Here is a 22,943-nt window from a genome sequence, read left to right as displayed (position 1 = left end):
TTGTGCCCCAATTAATAAATGTCTCCACCTCCGGAATGCTTCGTGAATGGCAAGTAGTTCCCTGTCATACACCGTGTAATTCCTCTCGGACTTATTCAGCTTCCGCGAGAAGAAGGCACACGGTCTCCACTCCGACGCACTCCTCCCCGGTTGAAGAAGGACCGCCCCTACCGCCCGGTCGGATGCATCTGTTTCCACTCTCATGGGTTTTCGTAAATCCACATGCAGAAGTTGTTCTTCCGAGGCGAAAGCCCTTTTCAGTTCTTCAAAGGCTCGATCCGCCTCTGCCGTCCAAACAAATTTCTTCTTGCTGCTGAGACAGTCGGTGATGGGCGCCGTCAAGTGGGCAAAGTTCTTGATGAACTTCCGATAAAAGTTCCCAAATCCCAAGAATCTTTGCACGTCCTTCTTGGTCTTCGGTGTCTTCCATTCCAGTACCGCTTGGACCTTGCCTGGATCCATGGCCAATCCCTTGTCTGACAAGCGGTACCCCAGGAATTCCACCTCCTTGGTATGAAACTGGCACTTCTCCAGTTTCACCCACAGCTGGTTGGCTTGCAGCCTGCCCAACACTTCTCGAACGTCCCTCACATGCTGTTCCTCATTTTCCGAATACACCAACACGTCGTCTAAAAAGGCCACACAATTCTTGTAGAGCAAAGGTCCCAGAACGTGGTTTATAAAAGCTTGAAAACACGCGGAGCCCCCTTGTAGACCGAAGGGCATAACGAGGTATTCAAAGGCTCCCAACGGGGTAAACATGGTGGTCTTCCATTCATCTCCCTTCCTTATGCGTATCAGATTGTACGCCCCCCGCAGGTCCAGTTTTGTAAAAATCTTTCCCTTCCTTACTCTGGTCAAAATGTCATCAATTCGGGGCATAGGGAAAGCCAGGGGCTCCGACACTGCATTGAGGGCCCTGAAGTCACACACCAGTCTCGGTTTGTCTGTGTTCTTTTTGTCCACAAAGAACACTGGGCTGCCCCCCACCGCTCGGGACTCTCTGATGAAACCTCGCTTCAAGTTTTTGTCAATGAACTCCCTCAGCTCCTGCATCTCCCTGTCTGACATGGCGTACAGCTTGCCTACTGGGAGTTGGGCCCCTGGGAGTAGGTTGATTTGACAGTCAAAGGGTCTATGCGGTGGCAGTTTGTCTGCTTCCCTTTCGCTGAATACGTTGCTCAGATCTGCGTATTGCGGGGGCACCTTCCCTTTGTCCATCACTTCCATCCCCGCTAGGGTGACTCTGTCTCCTCCCGAAACCTTCCCCTCCTTGCAGTGTTCTAGGCAATGCGCTGACCCAAAGGAGACCACCCTCTGATGCCAGCCCACTAGCGGATCGTGTAGCGCCAGCCAGCTCATCCCCAAAATGATGGGCGCTCCTCCCAGGATGGCCACATTAAACGCTATCTGTTCGGTGTGCCTTGCCACTCTCATTATCATCGGGACAGTCTGTTGGCTAACTTCTCCCCCCAACAGCTCTCTGCCGTCAATCGTAGTCACCTGCAAGGGGTTACTTAAAGGGATAGTCTGTATCTGGTGCTCAGCTGCAAACTCCTTACTCATGAAATTACAGGAGCTGCCTGAATCCAAAAGCGCCTTGACCTTTAGTGGGTGTCCGTTTGGCAGTTCTAGTAACACCTCTATCACTAAAGCGGGTCTGGGGGGTTCTGGCATGGGCACTTTCATTGCTCTTTGGCCTGGCTGCTGTGCCCCAACGGTGGCAGCCAGGCGTTGGCTTTTACTTGCTCCTTGCCTTCCTCTTCCTTTCCCCCAACAGCTCCTGCCATCCCTTGCCATTCCTTTCTTTGTGGGCAAACTCTGGCAAAGTGCCCTGGCTGTTGGCAGAGATAACATCTCTTGGCGCTCTTTCCCTCCTTTTTCCGCCCTTCACTGGGATTTGAAACTGCGCGCGCCCGCGCTGTTCCAACTTCCATCGGCTCTGCCGGCGGGAAAGGTGGCTCTGGAATGTCTGGAATGCGGAACTCCCTCCAACGGTCTCCTTTCCCTTCCCGCTTTTCCATAGCCCTCGCCTCCTGGCGCGCTCCTATGGCCAGCGCAGATTTGGTTAACTGGTCCATAGACTCCGCCCTGGGGCCCCGGGAAAGCTCATCTTTGACGGTTGAAGAAAGCCCCTCTTCGAAAAGCATTTGGATGGGCTCCGCCGATAGGTCCCACCCCAATTTGTGAATCAACATGGTAAATTCAGTCCAGTACTCACGGACAGATCTGCTTCCTTGCTGGCAAGCCATTAACTGCCTTCGCACCACCCCCTGCTCAATATCGCTGGAAAACATCAGGTCCATGGCACGAAAAAACTTCCTCGTGTCCTTTAAGATCTCATTATTCGCTGCCATCAGGGGTCTAACCCAATCTTTCGCCCCGGATTCGAGATGGCCAATCACATACGCCACTCGCGATTCCTCATCGGGGAAGTCATCAAACTGCAAGTTTAGAGCGTATTGCATCTCTGTTCTAAAGGCATGATAGTTCCTGGGATCCCCCCCGAATTTCTGCACCAATCCTGGCACCTTTCTGGCGAGCGGGGTGGTTTTCTCCTTTCCCTTTTCTGCATCCTGAGCCCTCCTCTCCTCAAGCCTCGCCGTTTGCAGCGCCAACTGGATCTCCAACGCCCTGTACCTTTCTTCCAGGCTTGGACCTCCTCCAGCTGCTCCTGCTCCCCCGGTTCCGGCTGGATTGCTCATGATGCTTCTCCCTGCACAAGCTGGCTTTCGGAGACTTTCGGATTGCTGTGATGGGACGATGAGCTGCTTGTGCGTAAAATGCAAGTCCCTCAGAGTTTGATCAGGCTTTCAAACCTCTGCCTGTGACGGAGCCCCTCCAGCATGGCTGCGTCAATCACTAGTAGAATCCGAAAGTGGCTGCTTTCGGAAACGTTTCCAACATAAAAGCTCCTTAACGGAAACACGTCGTCTGGCCTCTCGGCGTGACAGTTTCCGTCGAGGTGTGGGTGTCCCTATAGGAGGTCCTGAGACCTCCCCACTGGTTTCGCTTGAAGCGTCTCTGAGCCATCCCTCCGACTCACTTTCCCTTGGAGTTCTTGCTCGCCCTCTACTGGTTCCCTCTTCCGCTGCTACTGCTCTCTCACCCTCAGTGAGCCTTTGCGCCTCCGGCGCTTTAGATGTCAGTTCCCTGACATATATATATATATATATATGTGTGTGTGTGTGTGTGTGTGTGTGTGTACACACACACATTGACAGTATTATTATTCTCCCATGGAGCAGGCATGTAGGCTGGGTTTTTATTTTTGTTTTCCAGTAACAAGCATCCTTTTTATTGGGTGAAGGGAATTACAAGACTGGCCCTTGGCTTTCCCGATTGCTAATAAAGTGGTGGCGGCCCCTCCCTCCAAGAAGCTGTTGCGAAACCTGCTTAACATCCGGAGTACAGGTCTTCTGATCCATTGTACTACTTTCGCCGTGGGACGGTGAGGAGGTGCCCGTCTGCGATTACTACTTATGTATGACCCCCTGCCTCTACATATGGCCATGTGAAGAACCCTACGTTATATGAGTGTTATGAAAATAATAATTTTGTGTACTTTTTACTTATTTTTTTCTGTATGTTTCTTATCTTTTTCTTTTTTGTGTATTTTTCTCTTACTTGTGTGTCAGTTTCTGTTTTTCTTCACGGAATAATCAATAAAAAGAATTATATATAAAAAAAGAAGAAGAACCCTTTCTTGCAACTGTTCCCACTTACAGGACTTTGAGCTTCCAGTAGACACTAAAGGCTCAGTCAGTATCTTGTTGTCAAATGAGCCTCACCAACAAGGGAAATGACCAACAACACTCCTGCAGATGATCTCAGTGATCAAGGAATGTAACGGCTAAGACACCATGGACCTAAATTGCTCAGAGCTTTCAACCTTGAACATGTTTCAGTAATAGATGGGCAGCCAGTGTGGCTGTTTTAACAATGATTTAACATGTTTTGATTGATTGATTTATTACGGCCATTGGCCCATATCTAAAAACAATACATCAAAATTTATCCATAAACAATACAATTTAAACAGTTCCAAGTTAAAACACCCCTATAAAACCAATTTTGCTTCAATTAAGTAAACTATACACAATAAGTTCCCTCTATGTCAACCGCAATTCAAATCCCTCAGATTTTGGGGGATATGCGTCTTAGTTCTGGCACTTATTGATGGTTCTTAAGTTTGGCTAAGCTGTCAGAGTCATACAGTGATCCATTTCTCCTCTTATGAAATAAGACATTAATCAGGTATCTAGCGACTGCAAGGGATCTACTTGAGTCTTCGTCGTTTAATAAGTATATTATTTGGGCTTCCTGAGGTCTGTCAGCAATTCTCGATAAATATGGGGCCAGAAACTTGGACCGTGAAGCCGAATGTAAAGGACAACAGAAGATTATATGATATAACGATTCTATAGATCCACTTTTACAGTCACAGAGGAGTGAGATCTGTCCGTTGGAGAGTCTGTTACCCAACACATTTGATGGGAAAACATTGAATCTAGCCTTTATAAAGGCGTACCTGTGCATCACCACAGATAAGGTAGTTAAGTAAGATGGAAGTTTCGTTGGTGGTGTTAAGCCAAGGTTTATCGGCGAACAGGTGCCACCACCTGTCGCAATATTAAAGTGTAAATCCATCTCCTCTAATTTGTGAGTTATAATTCTCTTGGCAGAAATTAAATCCAATTTTAGTAGTTCAGATGGAGATAGTCCTAAGGACACAAGTTTCCCATGTATTATTTTTGCCCAAGGGCTAGGGAAGTCGTCTCTCCAGAGACACTGTATCAAGTGGAGATTTGGAAGTTTATGCCACAATGCCAACCAGTAACAGAGCATGCATTTCCATAATGTGGTTTCTAGAGATGTAACATTTAATTCGAGTCGTATAGCAGTATTGCCTGCACACCTGGGTAATTTTAGCAACCTTCTTAGCAGCTGGTTTGGGATTACCTCCAATTGGGTTAGATTAACAAAGGACCCCCATATTGGGATTGCATATGCTATTGTTGCAATCACCTTTGCCTTGAAAACTTTTAACACTGATGGAATATGGAAAGCCCCATCTGAAAAGAAAAAACTCAGTAGCGCAAAGGAAAGGGCTTTAGCTCTATTTAATACATATGCCAGATGGACCTTCCAGCCCATGTTGTGTTGGAGAAGGACTCCCAAGTATTGAAATTTAAAGACTTGGTCAATGGCTTTTCCGTCTATTCTCCAATTATAGGTTTTTCGACTCTTGGTGAAAATTAGAACTTTGGACTTGGCATGATTAATTGTAAGAAAATTTGATTTGCAGTAAGCATCAAAAATTTTCAGTGCCCTCCTAAGGCCTACTCTTGAGAAAGATAGGATCACTGCGTCATCTGCGTAGGGTAGAAGGGGGCAACGATATTGGGCAAGGCGGGGGGCATGGATCGTTTCTTGAGAATCTATCAGAGGCGCCCTCATATCACTTATAAATAGATTAAAAAGGGTCGGAGCAAGGATACATCCTTGACGGACACCTCTATTGATGGTTACTGAATTTGAGAGGTCGCCGGCCGGAGTGATTCTCACCCTTGCGGCTGATCCGTCATGCAATTTAGTTATTAGCCACAAAAGTCTTTTGTCTATTCCCCATCGTGCTAATTTTCCCCAAAGTAATCCCCTGGGGATGCTGTCAAAAGCGGCCTTTAAATCAATATTTCCGGGCAAGGTGGTATAAAACTAAGACATGATCAACCGCTGACTGATTCGGTCTAAAACCAGCCTGTTCAGGCCCAATCAGGTTGTTCTCTTCGGCCCACTTAGTAAGCTTAGTTAACAAGAACCGTGCATATATTTTCCCAATTATTGACAATAAACTGATATTCCTGTAATTTCCCGGATCATCTGTCGACCCCTTTTTATGAATTGGAATAATAATCACATCCTTCCATATTCTTGGAGCCTTCCCACTGTTGTTTACGGCATCAAAAGTAACGGCCAGGATTTTCGCCCACCAGTGTGCATGAAGTTTTATAGCTTCCGCCGGGACTAGGTCGGGACCGGGGGCTTTTCCTTTTTTTTTTTTAAATAATTTTTATTAAGGTTTTCCAAATTAAAACAAATAAAATCCAATTCATAAACTTTTTCCAATATCCAGGACTTCCCCTCCCCACCCCCTCTTGTGTTCCAAATCTTCCAAAAAAGCAATGATATTCAACAAATTCTTATTCCCCAAATACACTCATCATCAATAACTCAATTTATCCAGATTTCCATCCCCTAAGGTCGACCTATTCCCTTCCACGAGTTCCCCCCTTTCAGATATAATACAGATGAAAATAGAATAAAAACAAACAATAATTTTACAACCTTTGGATTCCAAATTTCCCTCCCCTCTTTCCCTGTTGCGTTCCCCCTATCCCTCCACTTCTAGTGTCTTCCTGATGAACCCACCTTTCACTAAACCCACATCCCTCTGGTTCTTTACCGGTCTTTTTTTTTTTTTTTTTTAAATGGCATATATTAAACTTCTGGCATTTTTAAAATTACAGATGTCCAATCATAGAAGGAGTCTATCAAAGGGGGCCCATTTCTTCTATCCAGATTTTTATATCCAGGAGTATAAACTCCAATTTTATATCCATAAGCTTGTCAAATCTGGATATCCCAAATGTTCCCACATTCTGTCCAGTTCTTGTTGTTTCCTTGTTCTTGTCAATCACTCTCCTCCTTTTTACTTCCCTATTCCCTCACAGAAATGTTCTTTTTCCAAAGGCTTCTAATGTCTCTACAGAGGCTTGTTATTCAGGAGCAAAACATTACATCATGTTCCTTTCATTTTTCAACAGATTAATCCATTGTTTCCAGTAAAGTGTAGGTCTCTGTAGACAAAATAATGTTCCATTTCTGCAGTTTCCCAGGAGATTAAAAGTTCTATCCAACTGTTCAAGTTTCCCGTCGAAAACACGTGCAATGTCCCTCAGCTCCTCTAGGTGGATTACAATAACAAAGTTCCCTTCCAGATCACATCCGCCAGTCCAAATAACTTATAAATCCTTATTTGAAACAATTTATCTCCAATTTATAACAAATGTAGCCGGCAAAGTCCTCATAACAAAGTCTCAATTTCATTCTTCCGTTTTGACATCTCTTTGACAGCTGTCAAAACCTCCGTTGTTCTTCTCCAGGCATTTTCACGAATCGCTCCAGGGATTCCGGGGGGGTTACTTTTTAATACAAATTCCACTTTTCTCCTCCAGCTCAATCTTATAAATTTCCCTCGCGAAGTTGCTAGTTCGGCAAGATAAGGTTCTTCTCGATCTTAGTTATCCAGTCCTTTGTTTTGGCTCTTCTACAATTCGGGGGGGGGCTGACTTCCTTTTTTCCACCTCCCCCGTTCGCTCCAAATTCTAAAAATTTATCCCTCTTTTTAGTCCATATTCCAATTACTCACGGGTTCTTCTTTTGGGTCCAAATTTTCAATAGAAGAAGTCAGCGCTCTCCGCCGGATGGCATGCGGCTGCGCTCGGCAGGGATAGCAGAGGACTCAAAGCACCACGCTCCTCCCCGGCACCCGATCCGTAGCCTTTAAAAAGGCTCCTTCACGAATCGAGAGGGCGCTGACGGTGCCAGCCGAGTCTCCATGTCCACGGCCTCCGTGGCCGTGGTTTTTAAGGGTCCCCGCATCGCCGGTGCGGTAGGACCCAGCCCCTGCCGAGCAGGCTCCCTCCGGAGCTCGGAGGGAGCCCGCCATTCGGCGATGGCGCCGACCCGGAAGTCGGGACCGGGGGCTTTTCCAACTTTGAGATTAGAAATGAGTCCGTGGATTTCTTCCGGGTCAGTGGGTGGCCAAAGAGGGAGCTGCTCATAGAATCCATCGATTGTATTAATATTAAGGTCTGGTAAGGCAAAATAGTTCCTTAGAAATGATTCCCAAACTGGGGCAGGAATAACCGTTAGTGGGTATCTTTTAGATTTTCTGTTAACCAACAGCCAGAATTTTCGGGAATTACGGGTATTTGAGGCAGCTATAAGTGCATGCCAGCGGTTCAGTTGCCATTCCTGTTTGGCCTTTTTTTGCACATATTTGTAAGCTGATTTTGCCTGATAGTACTCCTTGGGAAGCATAGTCGCCCCTGAGGATTTGTAATCATTATAAATAGCACAAAGATGTTGTTTGGCTTGTTTGCAATTACGGTTAAACCACAGTGCACCTGTCTTGGAGTGGGCCCTATTTGCCTGGTGGGTTGGGACAGTAAAGAATGATTTAACATGTTTTCGATCAGAAGTCCCCATCAGCAGTCTGGCTGCCACGTTTTGTACTAGCTGGAGCATCCGAACAATACCCAAAGGCAGCCCAAATAGAGTGCATTACAGTAGCCCAGCCTCAAAGTTACCAATGCTTCTATCCCTTTACCAAGAGATCCTTTGTACCAATTTTCATACTGAGAGTACAAATCACCTTGAATTTGTAAGGAATTAAAATGCACTAAATATTCAGGGGAAATTCAGTAAATAAGCAGAAATTCAGCAAATACAACTTTCCTATTCACCTGTTACAGATATGCCTAATAACTTTCTGACAGATAATTGATTTGGGTTTATATTCATCATGGAAAAAAGCGGTCTGGACAGTAACAGTAACAATAAATTAAATAGGTAGAAATCCAACAATTTCAGCTTTTCCAGTCACCTGCTAAATATGGTTATGATTTATGTTCAATGTTGAGGACTTATAGGAAGGCTGGTACTGATACAGAAGTTGAAGGTCTTGTATTATCTTAGGAAATAGAAATTCCAAGATTTTTTTTTTTAAAAAAACTTCAATTAATAGTTAAATTTCTTAACATAAAGAACTCATTACGTTCTTAATAGTTGCAGTGCAATTGGATGATCCCTGGATCTCCAGTCTACAAAAGGAGTTCTCTGCAGGGTTTGGCATCTAGCTGTTTTTTTAAAAAATCAGGGTATTCCCCATAGCAACATTGCAAGATGTGAACTCCAGACTCTTTGATGGCATCTATACATCATTTGAAGACTTCTCAGTTTCAGCAGGCCTCTGTTGACAGCATATTATTCCCAACCTGGGCAATTTGGGAACATTCACAATATTCCTAAATCAAAATAGACATATACATACCTTTGGGTTCTTGTGTGGATTCTTTGCCTTTTCCTCCAGTCCAACCCCACATCCAACTAAACCAGCCACCAGAGTCTTCATCATCTTGTTTAGCCCCTGCTTTGAAAATCTTTAATCCAGCCTTAGTTGCCTATTACGCAAAACAACACAATCATATTTAAAGTTTAACATTCAATAGAGCCAGTGTTTTTTTCCTGGGGGGAAAAGTAGAACTCATCACTAAATAAATAAATAAATAAATAAATGGCTAGATAGACAGATGCTGTGCCACCCCCACCCCCAGGCAGTGGCTAAATGTAAGAAATTTTTAATAAACTCAAGCAGACAATGATCTGGGTTAGAAATGGCCACAACTTTATTGATTAGAGATGTAGATGGATTTTTGGCTTGGGTATTGGGTGTATATATCTGTTCCAGTCCCCACCCCCTATTAATTTTTTAAAGGTAAAGGAACTCAGTTCCCCCAAGTTCCTGCTTTAAAAAACTTGCTTCCTAGTAAACATGGCTAGGCTTGCACTGTGACTTCAGATTCCTAGTATGCGCCTTTCACGAGGTGGCTGGTCCCTTGCTTCTTCCACCTTCGCTCAAGATGGCAATTTCCCTTGTTGTGAATCCACAAGAGCCAACACACACACAAGGGCTACTTCAGAGGGTTTCCCCCTTTTGTTCTTTCTTTACTACCTCCTTGCTTTGCTTTCTCTACATCCTATCTTCTCCTCAAAACCAACAATCCTAGATTGACTCTGACTTACTTGGCAGCAAGACCCACTGGAGTGAGTGGGATTTACTTCTGAGTAGACATGATGAGGATTGCAGTGTCCCGTCAGAAGCTCCTTCCCCTTCCCCCCTTTCCATCCAATGTTTTGCCTCAAGCCTTAACAGAGCTCTCTCCCATTTCAGAGGCAATCCTAACTTTTAAATGAGCTGCTTTAAAGGGGAAGTTAAGGAGTCAGCAGCAGCAGGCAACCCCACTCTGCTAGATGCTGGGGTGGATTGCACCCTGTGCCTTGCAGAGTCAGACCCAGGCTGCCACCAGGTCCAGCACTGGCAACAAGCAGCTCTGGCTCACCCACCCCCACACTTACTGGACATTGGAGTTCTGTATCACGGGCTTTACTGGTCATAGCAGGAGCCTCAGCAATCGCCCTCTCCTCCCCTGGAAACAAACCGGGACTGCTCCAAGAAAAAGGAGCACTAGGCCCTGGTGGGCTGCCCCCTTACCTGCTTGTGATTGGCTAAGCAGATAGCCAGCCAATCAGGATTTTTAAAAATGATTTTTTCTTTCTTTCTTCACTTCTCTCTTCTTGTGCCCCCCAGCCTTGTGCAATGGCCCATTTACACATTTTTCACCTGTGGCCCCCTTGGAATAACCATATGACCTCCAGTTGAGAAACACTGCACTAGCTCACAAACACACAGAATGGAGCAAAGGGGCATTTAAAGTAATGGCAATTTCCTCCTCCACCCCTTAATTTTAAGCAACAGCTTCTCTCTGGAAGAAGGAAAGGAAGGCTCAAGGCCAGAGGTCGGCAACCTAACGCCCATGGGCCAGAAGCAGCCCATGAGGGTCGCCTAACCGGCCCATGAGTGGCCCCAAACCAAGTTGCCCACTCGGCAAGTCCCCGTGCGCTGCACTAAACTGGCACAGGCACAATTTTCAGCATCTGGACATGCACAGACGTGATTTCCGGCGCCACGGACTTGCACAGACGCGATTTCCGGCATCGCACTGCGCCAGTCCAGCCCACAGGGGATCTCCGCGGGAGTGATCCAGCCCATGCTCAGTAAGCCTTGCCAACCCCTGCTCAAGGCAGTATCCTGCTTTCTGAGCTGGGTAGCTCAGCTCACAAACAGGCAAAATGCAGCAAAGGGAGCTTTAAAGGCATGAAAAAGTGCTTTCTTCCTCTTGAGAAAGGAGAGACAGGACAGCTTGCAAAGTGCAATGAACTTCCCTGCACCTCTGCTCAGCTGGTTCACAGAGAGGCCCTGCCTCTCCAGCTCAAGCAAGCAAGCAGGAGGAGCAGGGCTGTTTGCAAAGCTGAAGCAGAGGGAGGTCAGCTGTTAGGTGGGAGAGCCTTAGCAAAGCCCCACTGCACCTCCTGCTCCTGAGGAGACCCTCTCTGGAGCTGCAGAGGATGGCTGCTTTGGGATCTGGAGAGGGTCTCATGAGCCAGAGGTGCAGCAGAGTTTTGCTGAGGTCTCTCCCCCACTCCCTGGCCTCCTGGGGGTGACAGAACTCTGTTCCAGGGGCATTCTGGCTCAAAAAAGGCCAGAATAGAGCAAGTGTGTAGAAATCAGGCAAGGTGTGTGAAGATCTGTATCAGAATGTGGGAGCTCTGGAGGAGCAAGTGCAAACCTATGTTACTGCTTGGTAATTTAAATTATATTGGAAACATATTCATAAGTAACTATAACTTGAAAATTTAATTGTTGAATCTATAGACATCCCAAAAGGAGATGCCAAGACTGAGGTCCTGGAACTTATTTGAAATGTATACACAGAAACTGTTCCACGGAAGTTTAATTTGAGCTTGCTGTTGTTGAAGACTTCTATGCATTTCTCCAAGCTAGGAGCGAATAGAATCTTTTTAACCTCAAAGATGTTAAACAACTAACTCATGGTTTCCATAAAATCAAATTCACTTTAGAGCAGTTACCTCAAATTCTGCCTGTTGTCTTGCCAGAGTGATGTTGAATATGTCCAAAGTCTTCTCTAGTTCCTATAAAGGGGGTTGAAAGTAACATAAAATGTCACTACACAGAGAAATGGCAAAATGGCTCCTCCATAATTATTTATGAAAAGAGAAATGTTATGGTAGATCTCTCCCCCCACCACTCTGGTCAGAGTTAGAGGAAGTTGTGAGAGAAAGTTGTGAAACAGCTGCGTTACAATTTATCAAGGTTAAATGACATTTGTATTATCATGAACACTACTGTGTGAATAGTTACATATATTTAAACTTTAATGTAGCAATTACACACTGTAATTTTCATTTCATTTCCCTCTAATCTCACTGTTTACAATTCCTCCCTCTACTCCATCAACCTGCCAAAGTAACACTTCTTGCATCTGAAGAAATAGACTCTAGTCCACACAAGCTTATGCCATAATAAATTTATTAGTATTTAAATTACTACCAAACTCTTTTCTGAAAAGGCACCATAGTAAAATACAAATTTCAGGAGTACTGAAGGGAATGACACAGGGGATATAGGAAAGAGGCTCGGTGGCTTTAGGTAGGTCCTATCGCAGGAGACCAGAAATCAAATTACAGAATGCTACAGAGAAAAGAATCAGAGCCCAGTGGAGTCCTTCTTTATTTATTAATTATTCATTTCTGTACTAGTACAATTCAAACTTAATGACTAAATATAAATGGTGACTTGAAATTTGGATTAGGCAAAATAGGGGCTATGAAAATAGAAAAGTGCTTTGGGGAAAGTGAAGGAAGATTAGGGCTTCAGGGATCAGAATGGAAGTATAAATAAATGAAATAAGAGCACAGAAGAATTCTGGAAATATACCAGGCTGCCTCATAATAAATTTGATGAACATTACTTTCAATGAAATCAAAAGAGATGCTGCTGCTTTGATCCTGACAATCCTCTCTGGAGAGACACTTCCCCTTTCACTGTATCCAAGAAGGTGCTGAGAAGGATGCTATTTTGAGAGCTTCTTGAAAGGTTGGCGCTTTCACTAGGAGACTGAGGTGCCATTTCTTCTGTCCTATTTTTGAGCACAACGAAGAATATGGAGTAGAGACCACAAAGACGCTGGTGTGAAGGAACTGGAACTATAGCTCCCATGGAAAGACAGTGAATTGAAGACCAAACAGCTTGAAGACAAAGTTTATTTTTTGGTAGTGGAGAAGGGACGAAATGATTGGGAGGAACCAAAATGAAGTCTATTAGGTAACCTTCTGAAACAATTTCCTTAACCCAGCAGTCAGAGACAGACTTTTGCAGGCAGGAAGAAAGCTAGAAAGATGAGCCGTCCACAAGAGACGTCACTGAGTTCATTGTTTGGTTGTCTGCATTTGAGGAAGCCTGGAACCGTTGGAACCCTTGCCTCCCTTGAAAACGTTAACAAAAGGGGTGGGATCAGAATCTAAAGTCCCTTTGTCTATTTGGGTTTCAAAGAGGAGAAAGGACTGAGATTGAGAAGCATTTGTTGAGAAGCTGGCTGGTCACTTGTAATCTCTCTGGGTTAGCAAAACTTTCCATTTTTCCTTTGATTCAATAAGGACATTTTTCAATTCCCAAAAAGGTGACCGCCGGAAAAGGGAATGGTAGAAAGGTTCACTTTAGATGCTGCATCTGCATTCCAGCTCTAGCCACAAAGTGCATCTAGCTGCTACCTGGGACACCACCACTCTAGCTGAAAATTGAATGGAATCCATAGAGGCATCAGCCATAAAGGCCTGAGCCTTTAGTAGCTTACTCAGACTTTGGTGTTGATTGCAATAAGTCCTCAAGCCACACAATGCATGCTTGGTCACATGATGAAGCAACCCAGGAAGCTCTTAAGGAAACGGCAGCTGCTTCATGAATTTACATGGAGCGAACTCCAGCCTCCTGTCAGTCATATCCCGGAGTTGGGCATCTCCCTCCCGAAGGATCAGATGATGAGATGAAAGATTTAACACCAGTTAGTCTGTGGCAGGGATCTTAATATATGCCATGAATTCAGGATCCATATCATATAACTCGTCAGCCAGGGCATTATTCTTTCTAGAATACATAGGCATGTCAAGCTCAGACTTAACAACCACCTTCAATACTGATGGCACCAACATAAAGTTAGCTGAGGTGCTGCTATTAGTACAGACACCTCACTCTCTGGTTTTGAGGCTGACATTTTATCAGACTGAGTTGATAATTCCAATGTGTGCATTATCTTATGTTTCAGGATGAGGGCACTAGCCTCTTGGAACAGTCTTATAGAAAAGGATTTGTCTTGAACAGAACCATCACTCTAATCATCATCAACTTCTGCTTCTAGCAAAGAGGGTGGAGAGGAAGGAAAAGAAAACTCATCCTCAGCCTCTTTTCCCATAGAGATGAAGGAGTTAGGGGAAGAGACCCTAAGATCCAACTCCAACTCCCTCCCCCCCCCCCCGGTGGCAGAATGGGCTGCTTTAAAAAAAAAAACTTAGGCTGCTTCTTTGGAAGTAAGTTAAATGCAATTCAGTGAAGCAATTAGGACTTTCTTTAACTGCTCAATCAATGAGGCTGGAAAGGTTTGAGAAGTGGGTGGGTGGAGTGGGGCACCTTAAATGGCTGGCGAGGGAACATGACACTCTTGTACCTGTTCTGCTGAAAAACCTAAGAATTCTGGCTCAGAATCTGATAAAACATCAATCTGTCCCTCGCCAGCAGGTGGCAGTATAGTCTTAGCATTTGACAGAGTGGAAGCGCTTTTAGGAGCTGAGGCTTGCTTTGTACTGTGTTGGCAAGCCTGGGACTAAGGTAAAATTATGGAAGAAAGACGCTTCTTTGGAAGGTCTTGGGGAGCAGTCTTAGCAAATCTCCCAGATTAGAGGGCACCATGCTGTTTTTGCTTTGCTTTTTGGGAGGTGGGCTGCTTCAACCACAAGTGTTCTCCATGTGCCATTAGAACAGCAAAGAGGCATGCGCGCGCACACACACAGAGAAACAAAAAGCCTCCGATTTTCACCAAATAAACACTCAACTCCATTTGCCACACCATGGACCGGGAGGAGGAATAGATATATTCAGCCCAAAGGTCTCCGGTTGCCACTCCGTGGACCAGGAGAAAAGGCAGGCAAAAGCCTCACGCCAAACTTGGTTTGCCACACCATGGAGCAGGAGTGGGGGGGGGGGAGCTACACACTCTCTCCTTATCACAGCTGCAGACCAGGAAGATGAGGACGAGGGTCAGGCACTCCATCGCGCCCAAAGCAAACCAGAAGGCAGGCAGGCAGGCTTCAAGATCAAAGGCCAATAGAAGCAGCCAGGCAGGGATGTGACAGGGACACTCACTCCGTTGCCGGTGTAAAAACAGCAAACTGGGAGGAGGTGGCCAAGTTGTTTTTAAATCAGGACAGGAGAACGCAAACACCACACCACCAGTCACACAAGTAGTGCACACACCAAAACGAAAGACAGAAATACAGTTGTGACCCCCCAAAAAACGGCAGTGGTTGCAGAGGCTGCTGAGGGAAAGAAAAAGAGCGCGCTGGCAGTGGGCCGCTGCGCCTGAAGGCGGGAACGGCCATTGGTGCTGCGGCAAGGACACCGGTTCTGGAAAATTTATCAATGTAAGTAAACAACTAAGGAATAAAAGAAAGGCGGCATATAAGCGGAACAACCAAATGTAAAAAGGGGTTTTTTAGGGGGCAGGGAACCACAACGCACAAAGAACTGTAAAACTAAAATGATAAGGTAAATCTAAAGAAAAAAAGGGGGTTCAGAAACTAGTAAAAAACTTAGCTGAGTCAGGAGAGCTGGGAGGAATGTACTGTCTGAGTCTAGACAGGAGGAAAAACTGAGTCCAGCCTGCTCCCACAAGTCTTTGCTCCTGTCTAGTGTCTTGCGACAAGATGAACACCCTTTCCACTGGATATGATGCCCCACAAACTAAAAATGGTGTACCAGAATATGTAAGTAAATATGCAAAACCAGCATTTAGAAAACTATCAGGAAAAGCAGACAGAATTTTTAGTGTTTATTATGAAAGTTAATCTCCAAATTAACAGTAATTTCAAAGTACTAACTTCCAGCATGTTCAAACATTCCTCGGCAGGCTTCTTTGATGTTATTTTTGTTTTGTACAGATCTCTATAGCTCTTCACTTTATTCCTATGGTAACGAATATGTTCCCAAGACCACATCTGTAACTTCGGTTGGACATTTACTTCAAGAATGCCAAGTGTAACATACTTCCACCTAATGGGGGGGAAAAAAACACAATATGAAAAAGGATTTTTCCTTTTAAAGGACATATTATGAGTCTTAAGTTGGTGCAAAAGAACCCCTCCCCACCTTCTCACTATATAGAAGGGTCTGGTGACTTCTGTTTCAGTGTATCTGAAGAAGTGTGCATGCACACGAAAGCTCATACCAAGAACTAACTTAGTTGGTCTTTAAGGTGCTACTGGAAGGATTTTTTTTTGTTTTGACAAAAGAACCCAGTTATTGATTTTCCTCCAAAGCACACAAAAGTTTAATATGTTCTTATGGGATGCTTATGGAATTCTTCCCTACCAATTTTTTGGAACTTTTTACCACAACAAGATTTCAGCAGAATCCAGATTTGTCCAGCTTTCCATTTTTGGAATGTGTAACATTTCATAAAATCATAGAACAGTAGAGCTGGAAGAGACACTAGGGACATCTAGTCCAACCTCCTGCAATGCAGGAATCTCAGCAAGATTGTACATGACAGATGGCCATCTAACCTCTGCTTATAGAAACCTCCAGTGAAAGAGAGTCCACAAGCTCCTGAGGGAATCCGCTCCCTGAAGTGTAGATTTGAGAAGTTGCTGATGATACAAATGGGTTGGGTATTACCCCTCATCATGTGACAGAAGCAGGAGAGCAAAGACGTCTGGGAGGCAGGTGCGGTCACCTCAGTTTTTTCAGATTTGCCAAGCAGCATTACACATTGATCTTAGCCAGAAAGGAAAATGTATAGTAAATTCCCCTCCTTCCCATATTACTGCAGACCACAGTAGAGATGGGTACCATTTGTACCATCAGCAACCTCTCTCAAATCTACGCTTCAAAAGGTAAGACCAATTGTCCTAATAGTACTTCATTCAGCAGAGCTTTGCTTGCGCTGAAGGCAAATGAGCATAATAGTTATCAAATCCAATACAATCAGGATTGGCTAAGTCCATATAAAATCCAGCTGCAGCATTTATGAACTTGACTCATAATAAAACTAAACCTTAGCACTAAGAAACACCACACCAGAAGGAAGAGAGAGAAAGAGAAAAGTAAGACCCAGGCTCCTTTTGGCCTATATTTCTAGTCAGCATGACTCTGCAGAATAGAGATAAGAGAACTAGTTCAAAGCAGCTTCCCAAAAGGTATAACCCAAACAATCGTTAACCCTTCTGCCTACGCTTCTCTCACACATAGAAGCTTCTAGTAGTTTATTGTATTGATCAGAATAGGAAAGATAGGAAAGATCTTTACATATGAGATCAATACTTTCTGCACTAAGAAATGCAAACTGACAGGAATATGACACATTTTCTCGTAGAGACTGAATGAAAGGAAAGAAGGGAAAGTCAAGGAAAAAGTAAGAGTGAAGCAGCAAGACACAGGAGGATTATTATTATTATTTTACCTCAGCAGAGAGAGAGAAAGGAAAGTTAGAGACCAAACTCAGAAGGAAATTAAAGGGAAATAAGAAAAATTGGAAAACACCAGAAAAAAACAACAGTAAGGAACAGCTGAAATTTGAAAAAGTTAACTGAAAAGGAAGATCAGTGAGAGCCAGGTGAAAAGATCTGATCCATCAGGCAGGAGAGAGAAAAACTGAGGGGACTGCATCTGCCTCCCAGAGTTCTTTGCTCTCCTGCCTCCATCACGTGACGAGGGATAATATCCAACCCATTTGGGTAATCAGCAACCACCTCAAATCAGCTCTTACTCTCAGAAAGTTTTTCCTGATGCTGAGTCAGAATCTACCTTCTTGAAGCCACTGGCTCAAGTCCTACCCTCCAAGCAAGAGAAAACAAGTCTGCTCTATCTTCCATGTGACAGCCCTTCAGATATTTGAAGATGGCTATCATATCTCCACTCGGTCTCCCCACTTCCAGGCTAAACATACCCTGCTCCTTCAACCATTCCTCATAAGGCTTGCTTTCCAAACCCCTGATCATCTTGGTTGTCCCTGCAGCACACGTTCCAGCTTGTCAATATCCTTCTTAAATTGCAGTGCCCAGAATTGGACATAAGTCAGAATAAAGGTAAAGGGACCCCTGACCATTAGGTCCAGTCGTGACCGACTCTGGGGTTGCGGCGCTAATCTCGCTTTATTGGCCAAGAGAGCCGGCGTACAGCTTCCAGGTCATGTGGCCAGCATGACTAAGCCACTTCTGGCAAACCAGAGCAGCGCACGGAAACGCAGTTTACCTTCCCGCCAGAGCGGTACCTATTTATCTACTTGCACTTTGACATGTTTTCGCACTGCTAGGTTGGCAGGAGCAGGGACCGAGCAACGGGAGCTCACCCCATCGAAGTGATTCGAACCACCAGCATTAGCTTTTTTTGCTGCCTCATGTTAAGCTTGTGGAGACCCCTAGATCCTTTTCACATGTACTATTGGCAAGCCAGGTGTCCCCCATCTTATATCTGTTCAGCTGGTTCTTCCTGCCTAAATGCAGAACCTTACATTTGTCCCTACTGAAATTCATTTTGTTAGTTTGGCCCCAGTTCTCCAATCTGTTAAGGTCATTTTGAACCCCAATCATGTCTTCTGCAGTATTAGCTACCACTCCCAGCTTGTTGCCATCTGCAAATTTGATGAACATCCCCTCAACGGGCCCAAGACAGAACCCTAAGGCACGCCACTTGTCACTTTATTTCAGGTTTATGTGGAACTATTAATGACTACTCTTTGAGTTTGGTCCACCAACCAGTTACAAATTCAGAAAAGCCATAGTAAAAAAAAGTAGCTCTAGGTGACACTTTTGTTTCTTCCAAAGAAGAGAGGCCTTCTGGAGACAGGCAGCGTTAACTTCTTTTTAAGCCTCCAAAAGAAAAGCAGTAGAACAGAAATGAGGGACATATGCTCATCTCCAATCCTAGGGTTGTACCAGATTACCGGTAAGTAACATGCCCATCTCCATGCTCAGAACAGACCTATTAGAAATGAACTTGAGTTATTCATGACTAACTTAAGTCCACTGATTTTAAAGACTTTACTCCAAGTATGACACTGGACAGAACTTATCTTGTTTAACAGTCTGAAATATGGTGTAATTATGTTGTGCACTTTTCAATACACAGCTTAAAGACATATGAATTAATACGTACAAGAGATGAGCTAAAACCCTCCTGGAAAATATATTTGAAAATGAATTCATGCCTAATTTTTCTCTCAGAAAGAACAATGTTGTTTTGATTAAAAAAAACCTCACAGGTAATTTTTAGAAGCAAGTTATTTTAAAAAATGGATACGTTACCATTTTTTGGCATTGTTGTGAACAGGAACATCTGGCCTGTATTTCCTGTACGGTAAATTTCGAGTCATCATATCAATTGATTCAAGAAGCTCCATAATACTGAAATACTGCAGGAAAAAATGTTACACTTAGGAGTTTTCTTACAAAAGAATTATAACAGAACTTTAAAAACATTATTTTTAGTACAAGCTATTTGTTAGCAGAACTTTCTTTTTTAAACTGCCAATAATGTATTTAATGGAGAAATGCAGGTATGCAAGTAGGATTCTGCATTAACCATCATCTTGACAAAAAAGAAAATCACACTAAACATGACAAATACGAGTGAAAGCATGTTCTGCTCTAGAGACACAGGTTAACTAATTATAGATTAACTACTGGGTGAAACAGAATTTTGTTCTTTTTACTGAGTAAATGGAAATTTGCAGAAAATTTCATTTTTCTCGCTCACTCAGTGAAGGAAGACACGTGAATGCTCATAATCAAGTGTTTATCCCAAAATGAGCAGTTAATCCTGCACTGCAAATTGTCCAAAGGGACGACTGCTGTAGAAGCAAAGAGAGAGAAGCAAAACCTTTAATGTCAGACCCTGACCTAAGAATCTTGCCAGAAGGAATTGAGCCAAACCATTATTTGTTTTAAATAGAAATTATTATTGATTTTCAACATAACATTAACATAACATAGAAATTTCCCCATTTGACCCAGACAATTGTTGATAAGGCTCTTGCTCCCAATGAATAACAAGATGTCCGACTGATACTAGCACCATATAGTCTTTGACCAATGAGCTGAAGGGCATGCCGAAACTTCTTTCTGATAAGAAGCCAGGCAAAAGAAGAAACTTCCTCAACAGCTTCATCCTATCCCAAAAGCCAAGGTGTGCAGCAGATGGGCCATAGAGCTTACTTCAGCGGCTTGGGAGGGTCATACGTAGTTGGACAGAAGTAAAGAAAGATTTAGAAATATGGTCAAGATTGAGACTTTCCTTGTTAGGCCGAATTGCTGTTATTAAGATGAATGTATTGCCTAGAATGTTATTTTTGTTTCAGACGTTACAGATCTTAGACAAGATGGACTGCTTCAAGAAGTGGCAGAAAGACATATCCAAATTCGTCTGGCAGGGCAAAAAGCCCAGAATAAAATTTAAGATTTTAACTGACGCAAAAGATAGAGGGGGCTTTGCCCTGCTGGACTTAAGACTCTATTATGAATCAGCAGCTTTTTGCTGGTTGAAACATTGGCTGCTTCTTGAAGATACAGACATTTTGGATTTGGAAGGATATAACAATAACTTCGGTTGGCATGCATATTTATGGTATGACAAGGTAAAGGTGTACAAAAGTTTCAAAAACCATATTGTTAGGAAAGCACTATATAATGTTTGGATTCGATATAAAGATTTGCTGGAAAGTAAAACTCCCAGGTGGTTGTCACCAATGGAAGCTAAGGCGGTGAAAAAACTTAATATGGATACTAATTGGCCAAAATATTGTGAAATCCTAGAACAAGATGGTGAGAAGTTTAAACTTCAGAGTTATGAGAAACTAAAGTTCAAAGTTCGAGATTGGCTACATTACCGTCAGATAAATGAGACATTTAAGCAGGACAGGAAAATAGGATTTCAGAAGGAGAGGTCAAAGTTAGAAACAGAACTGTTAGAACCCAATACTAAGAATTTGTCTAGAATGTATAACTTGCTGTTGAAATGGAATACACAAGATGAAACGGTGAAATCAGCTATGATTAAATGGGCACAGGATATCGGTCATGACATTATGTTTGCTGACTGGGAACAGTTATGGACCACTGGTGTTAAATTCACGGCATGTAATGCCTTAAAAGAGAACATAATGAAAATGATTTACAGGTGGTACATGACCCCAGTCAAGCTTGCAAAAATTTACCATTTGCCCAATAATAAATGTTGGAAATGTAATGAGACGGAAGGTACCTTCTACCACCTTTGGTGGACCTGCCCAAAGATTAAAGCCTTCTGGGAAATGATCTATAATGAAATTAAGAAGGTCCTTAAATGGACTTTTCCTAAGAAACCTGAGGCTTTTCTCCTGGGCATGGTTGGCCAACTGGTGCCAAAGAAAGATAGGACATTTTTTATGTACGCTACCACAGCAGCAAGAATTCTTCTGGCAAAGTATTGGAAGATGCAAGAACTACCTACTCTGGAAGAATGGCAGACAAAGGTGACAGACTTCATGGGACTAGCAGAAATGACCAGCAGAATCCGAGACCAGGGGAAAGAGACAGTGGAAGAGGACTGGAAGAAGTTTAAATTATATCTTAAAAACTGTTGTAAAATCGAGGAGTGTTGAGATGTCAAGGGGTAAGAAGTAGAGAAATACAGCTGTAATTATTAAGTTTAAAGAAATTTAATGAAAGGGAAACAGTAGATAAACTGATTAAAGGGTTGCTAAAGAACTTTGGAATAAGGATGCAGCGAAAGGGAGGTATGGGGAAGTCGGTATATGTTTAATGTTGGGTATGTTTTTGTTTTGTAATGTGTATGTCTTTTATTATGTGTTTGGAAAATTAATAAAAAATTTCATTTAAAAAAAAAAAGGGGAGGGTCATACGTGTAGACCCGTGTCTTGACCCTGTCATTTGAGGGGATGTGAGCGATATACACCCAATGCCTAGGCCAAATCCAGCCTACATCTGGAATCAATAAAGTTATGGCCAATTCTTAAATCCCAGACTGTCCTGTTTGTCCCCCTTCTTGGCTCAAGCCTTACTCTGGGGGTGGGGGTCACTGTGAGCAGGTATGCAATGTATAGAACACACTTGTTATTTTTCCTGAATATTGCTCTGATACCCAGCAGGTGGCAACAAGTTGCATCTAAACTTTATTACAGTATATTTTAAGCACATATTTTAAGTCTGGCTACAGACGCTTCAGGTTACAGACTCCGCTAACCCAGAAATATTATCTCAGGTTAAGAACTTTGCTTCAGGATGAGAACAGAAATCATGCAGCGGCAGCGGGAGGCCCCATTAGCTAAAATGGTACCTCAGGTTAAGAACAGTTTCAGGTTAAGAACGGACCTCCAGAACGTATTAAGTTCTTAACCCGAGGTACCACTGTACTATTTTAGGCACAGGAAGGAAAGACCTAAGGCAGCTGATACACTTCATTCAATGCCCTGCTGTGCTCCTTGCCAGCAGGGCAGGCATGAGGGCAGACAAATGTTCTTGCACTCCTCCTTCCTTTAATTTCCTTTAAAAAAAAAATTTCCTTGTCACTGAGAACGGGATGGGGGTAGTTTTTGCCATTGCTTGTGGGGCAGGCATGTCGGAGGACTGAGAAGTTGCTGGATCTATCCCTAGCACACAGCCTTTTAAGTTTTACCAAAATAATAAGGGTGAGATCCGCAGTAGATTCTGTAGTACTGGAGAAGGGGCATTCAATACTGGATCTCCCTCTCTGAGGCTGGAACACACTCTCTGCCCTTGGAAAGGATGGTCCAATGCTTCCTACAGTCCCTGAGATAGCCTCTCATGGACCATAAGATTACATAGTTTATTTCATTGTTTTCTCTGTTACTGTTTAGTGTATTGAATAATTTATCAATGCAGCCAGGTTTCTGGATACTGAGCTGAGTTGATTGTATAATTAGATTCAGTCTCTTTTGATATACAGTGCTCCC

At 43.6% G+C, this 22,943-nt stretch overlaps 1 protein-coding gene across 4 annotated transcripts in view; it reads right to left on the bottom strand.

The window, feature by feature from the left end:
• Window positions 1–22,943, bottom strand: part of VPS13A (vacuolar protein sorting 13 homolog A) — a 155,035-nt gene that overhangs the window by 98,575 nt on the left and 33,517 nt on the right. For all 4 annotated transcript variants that reach the window (XM_081930334.1, XM_081930333.1, XM_081930331.1 and 1 more), the window contains exons 12-15: window positions 19,279–19,385; window positions 15,856–16,027; window positions 11,776–11,838; window positions 9,119–9,248 (exon numbers count right to left, since the gene is read on the bottom strand). In XM_081930334.1, the coding sequence (XP_081786460.1) occupies window positions 9,119–9,248; window positions 11,776–11,838; window positions 15,856–16,027; window positions 19,279–19,385 (472 nt within the window). The remainder of the gene's footprint in view (window positions 1–9,118; window positions 9,249–11,775; window positions 11,839–15,855; window positions 16,028–19,278; window positions 19,386–22,943) is intronic.

The sequence above is a fragment of the Podarcis melisellensis genome, assembly GCF_964234715.1.
Source record: "Podarcis melisellensis genome assembly, chromosome: 11".
Taxonomy (NCBI): domain Eukaryota; kingdom Metazoa; phylum Chordata; class Lepidosauria; order Squamata; family Lacertidae; genus Podarcis; species Podarcis melisellensis.
Note: the sequence above shows the minus strand (reverse complement) of the source record. Positions and strands in the feature narration are given on the sequence as shown.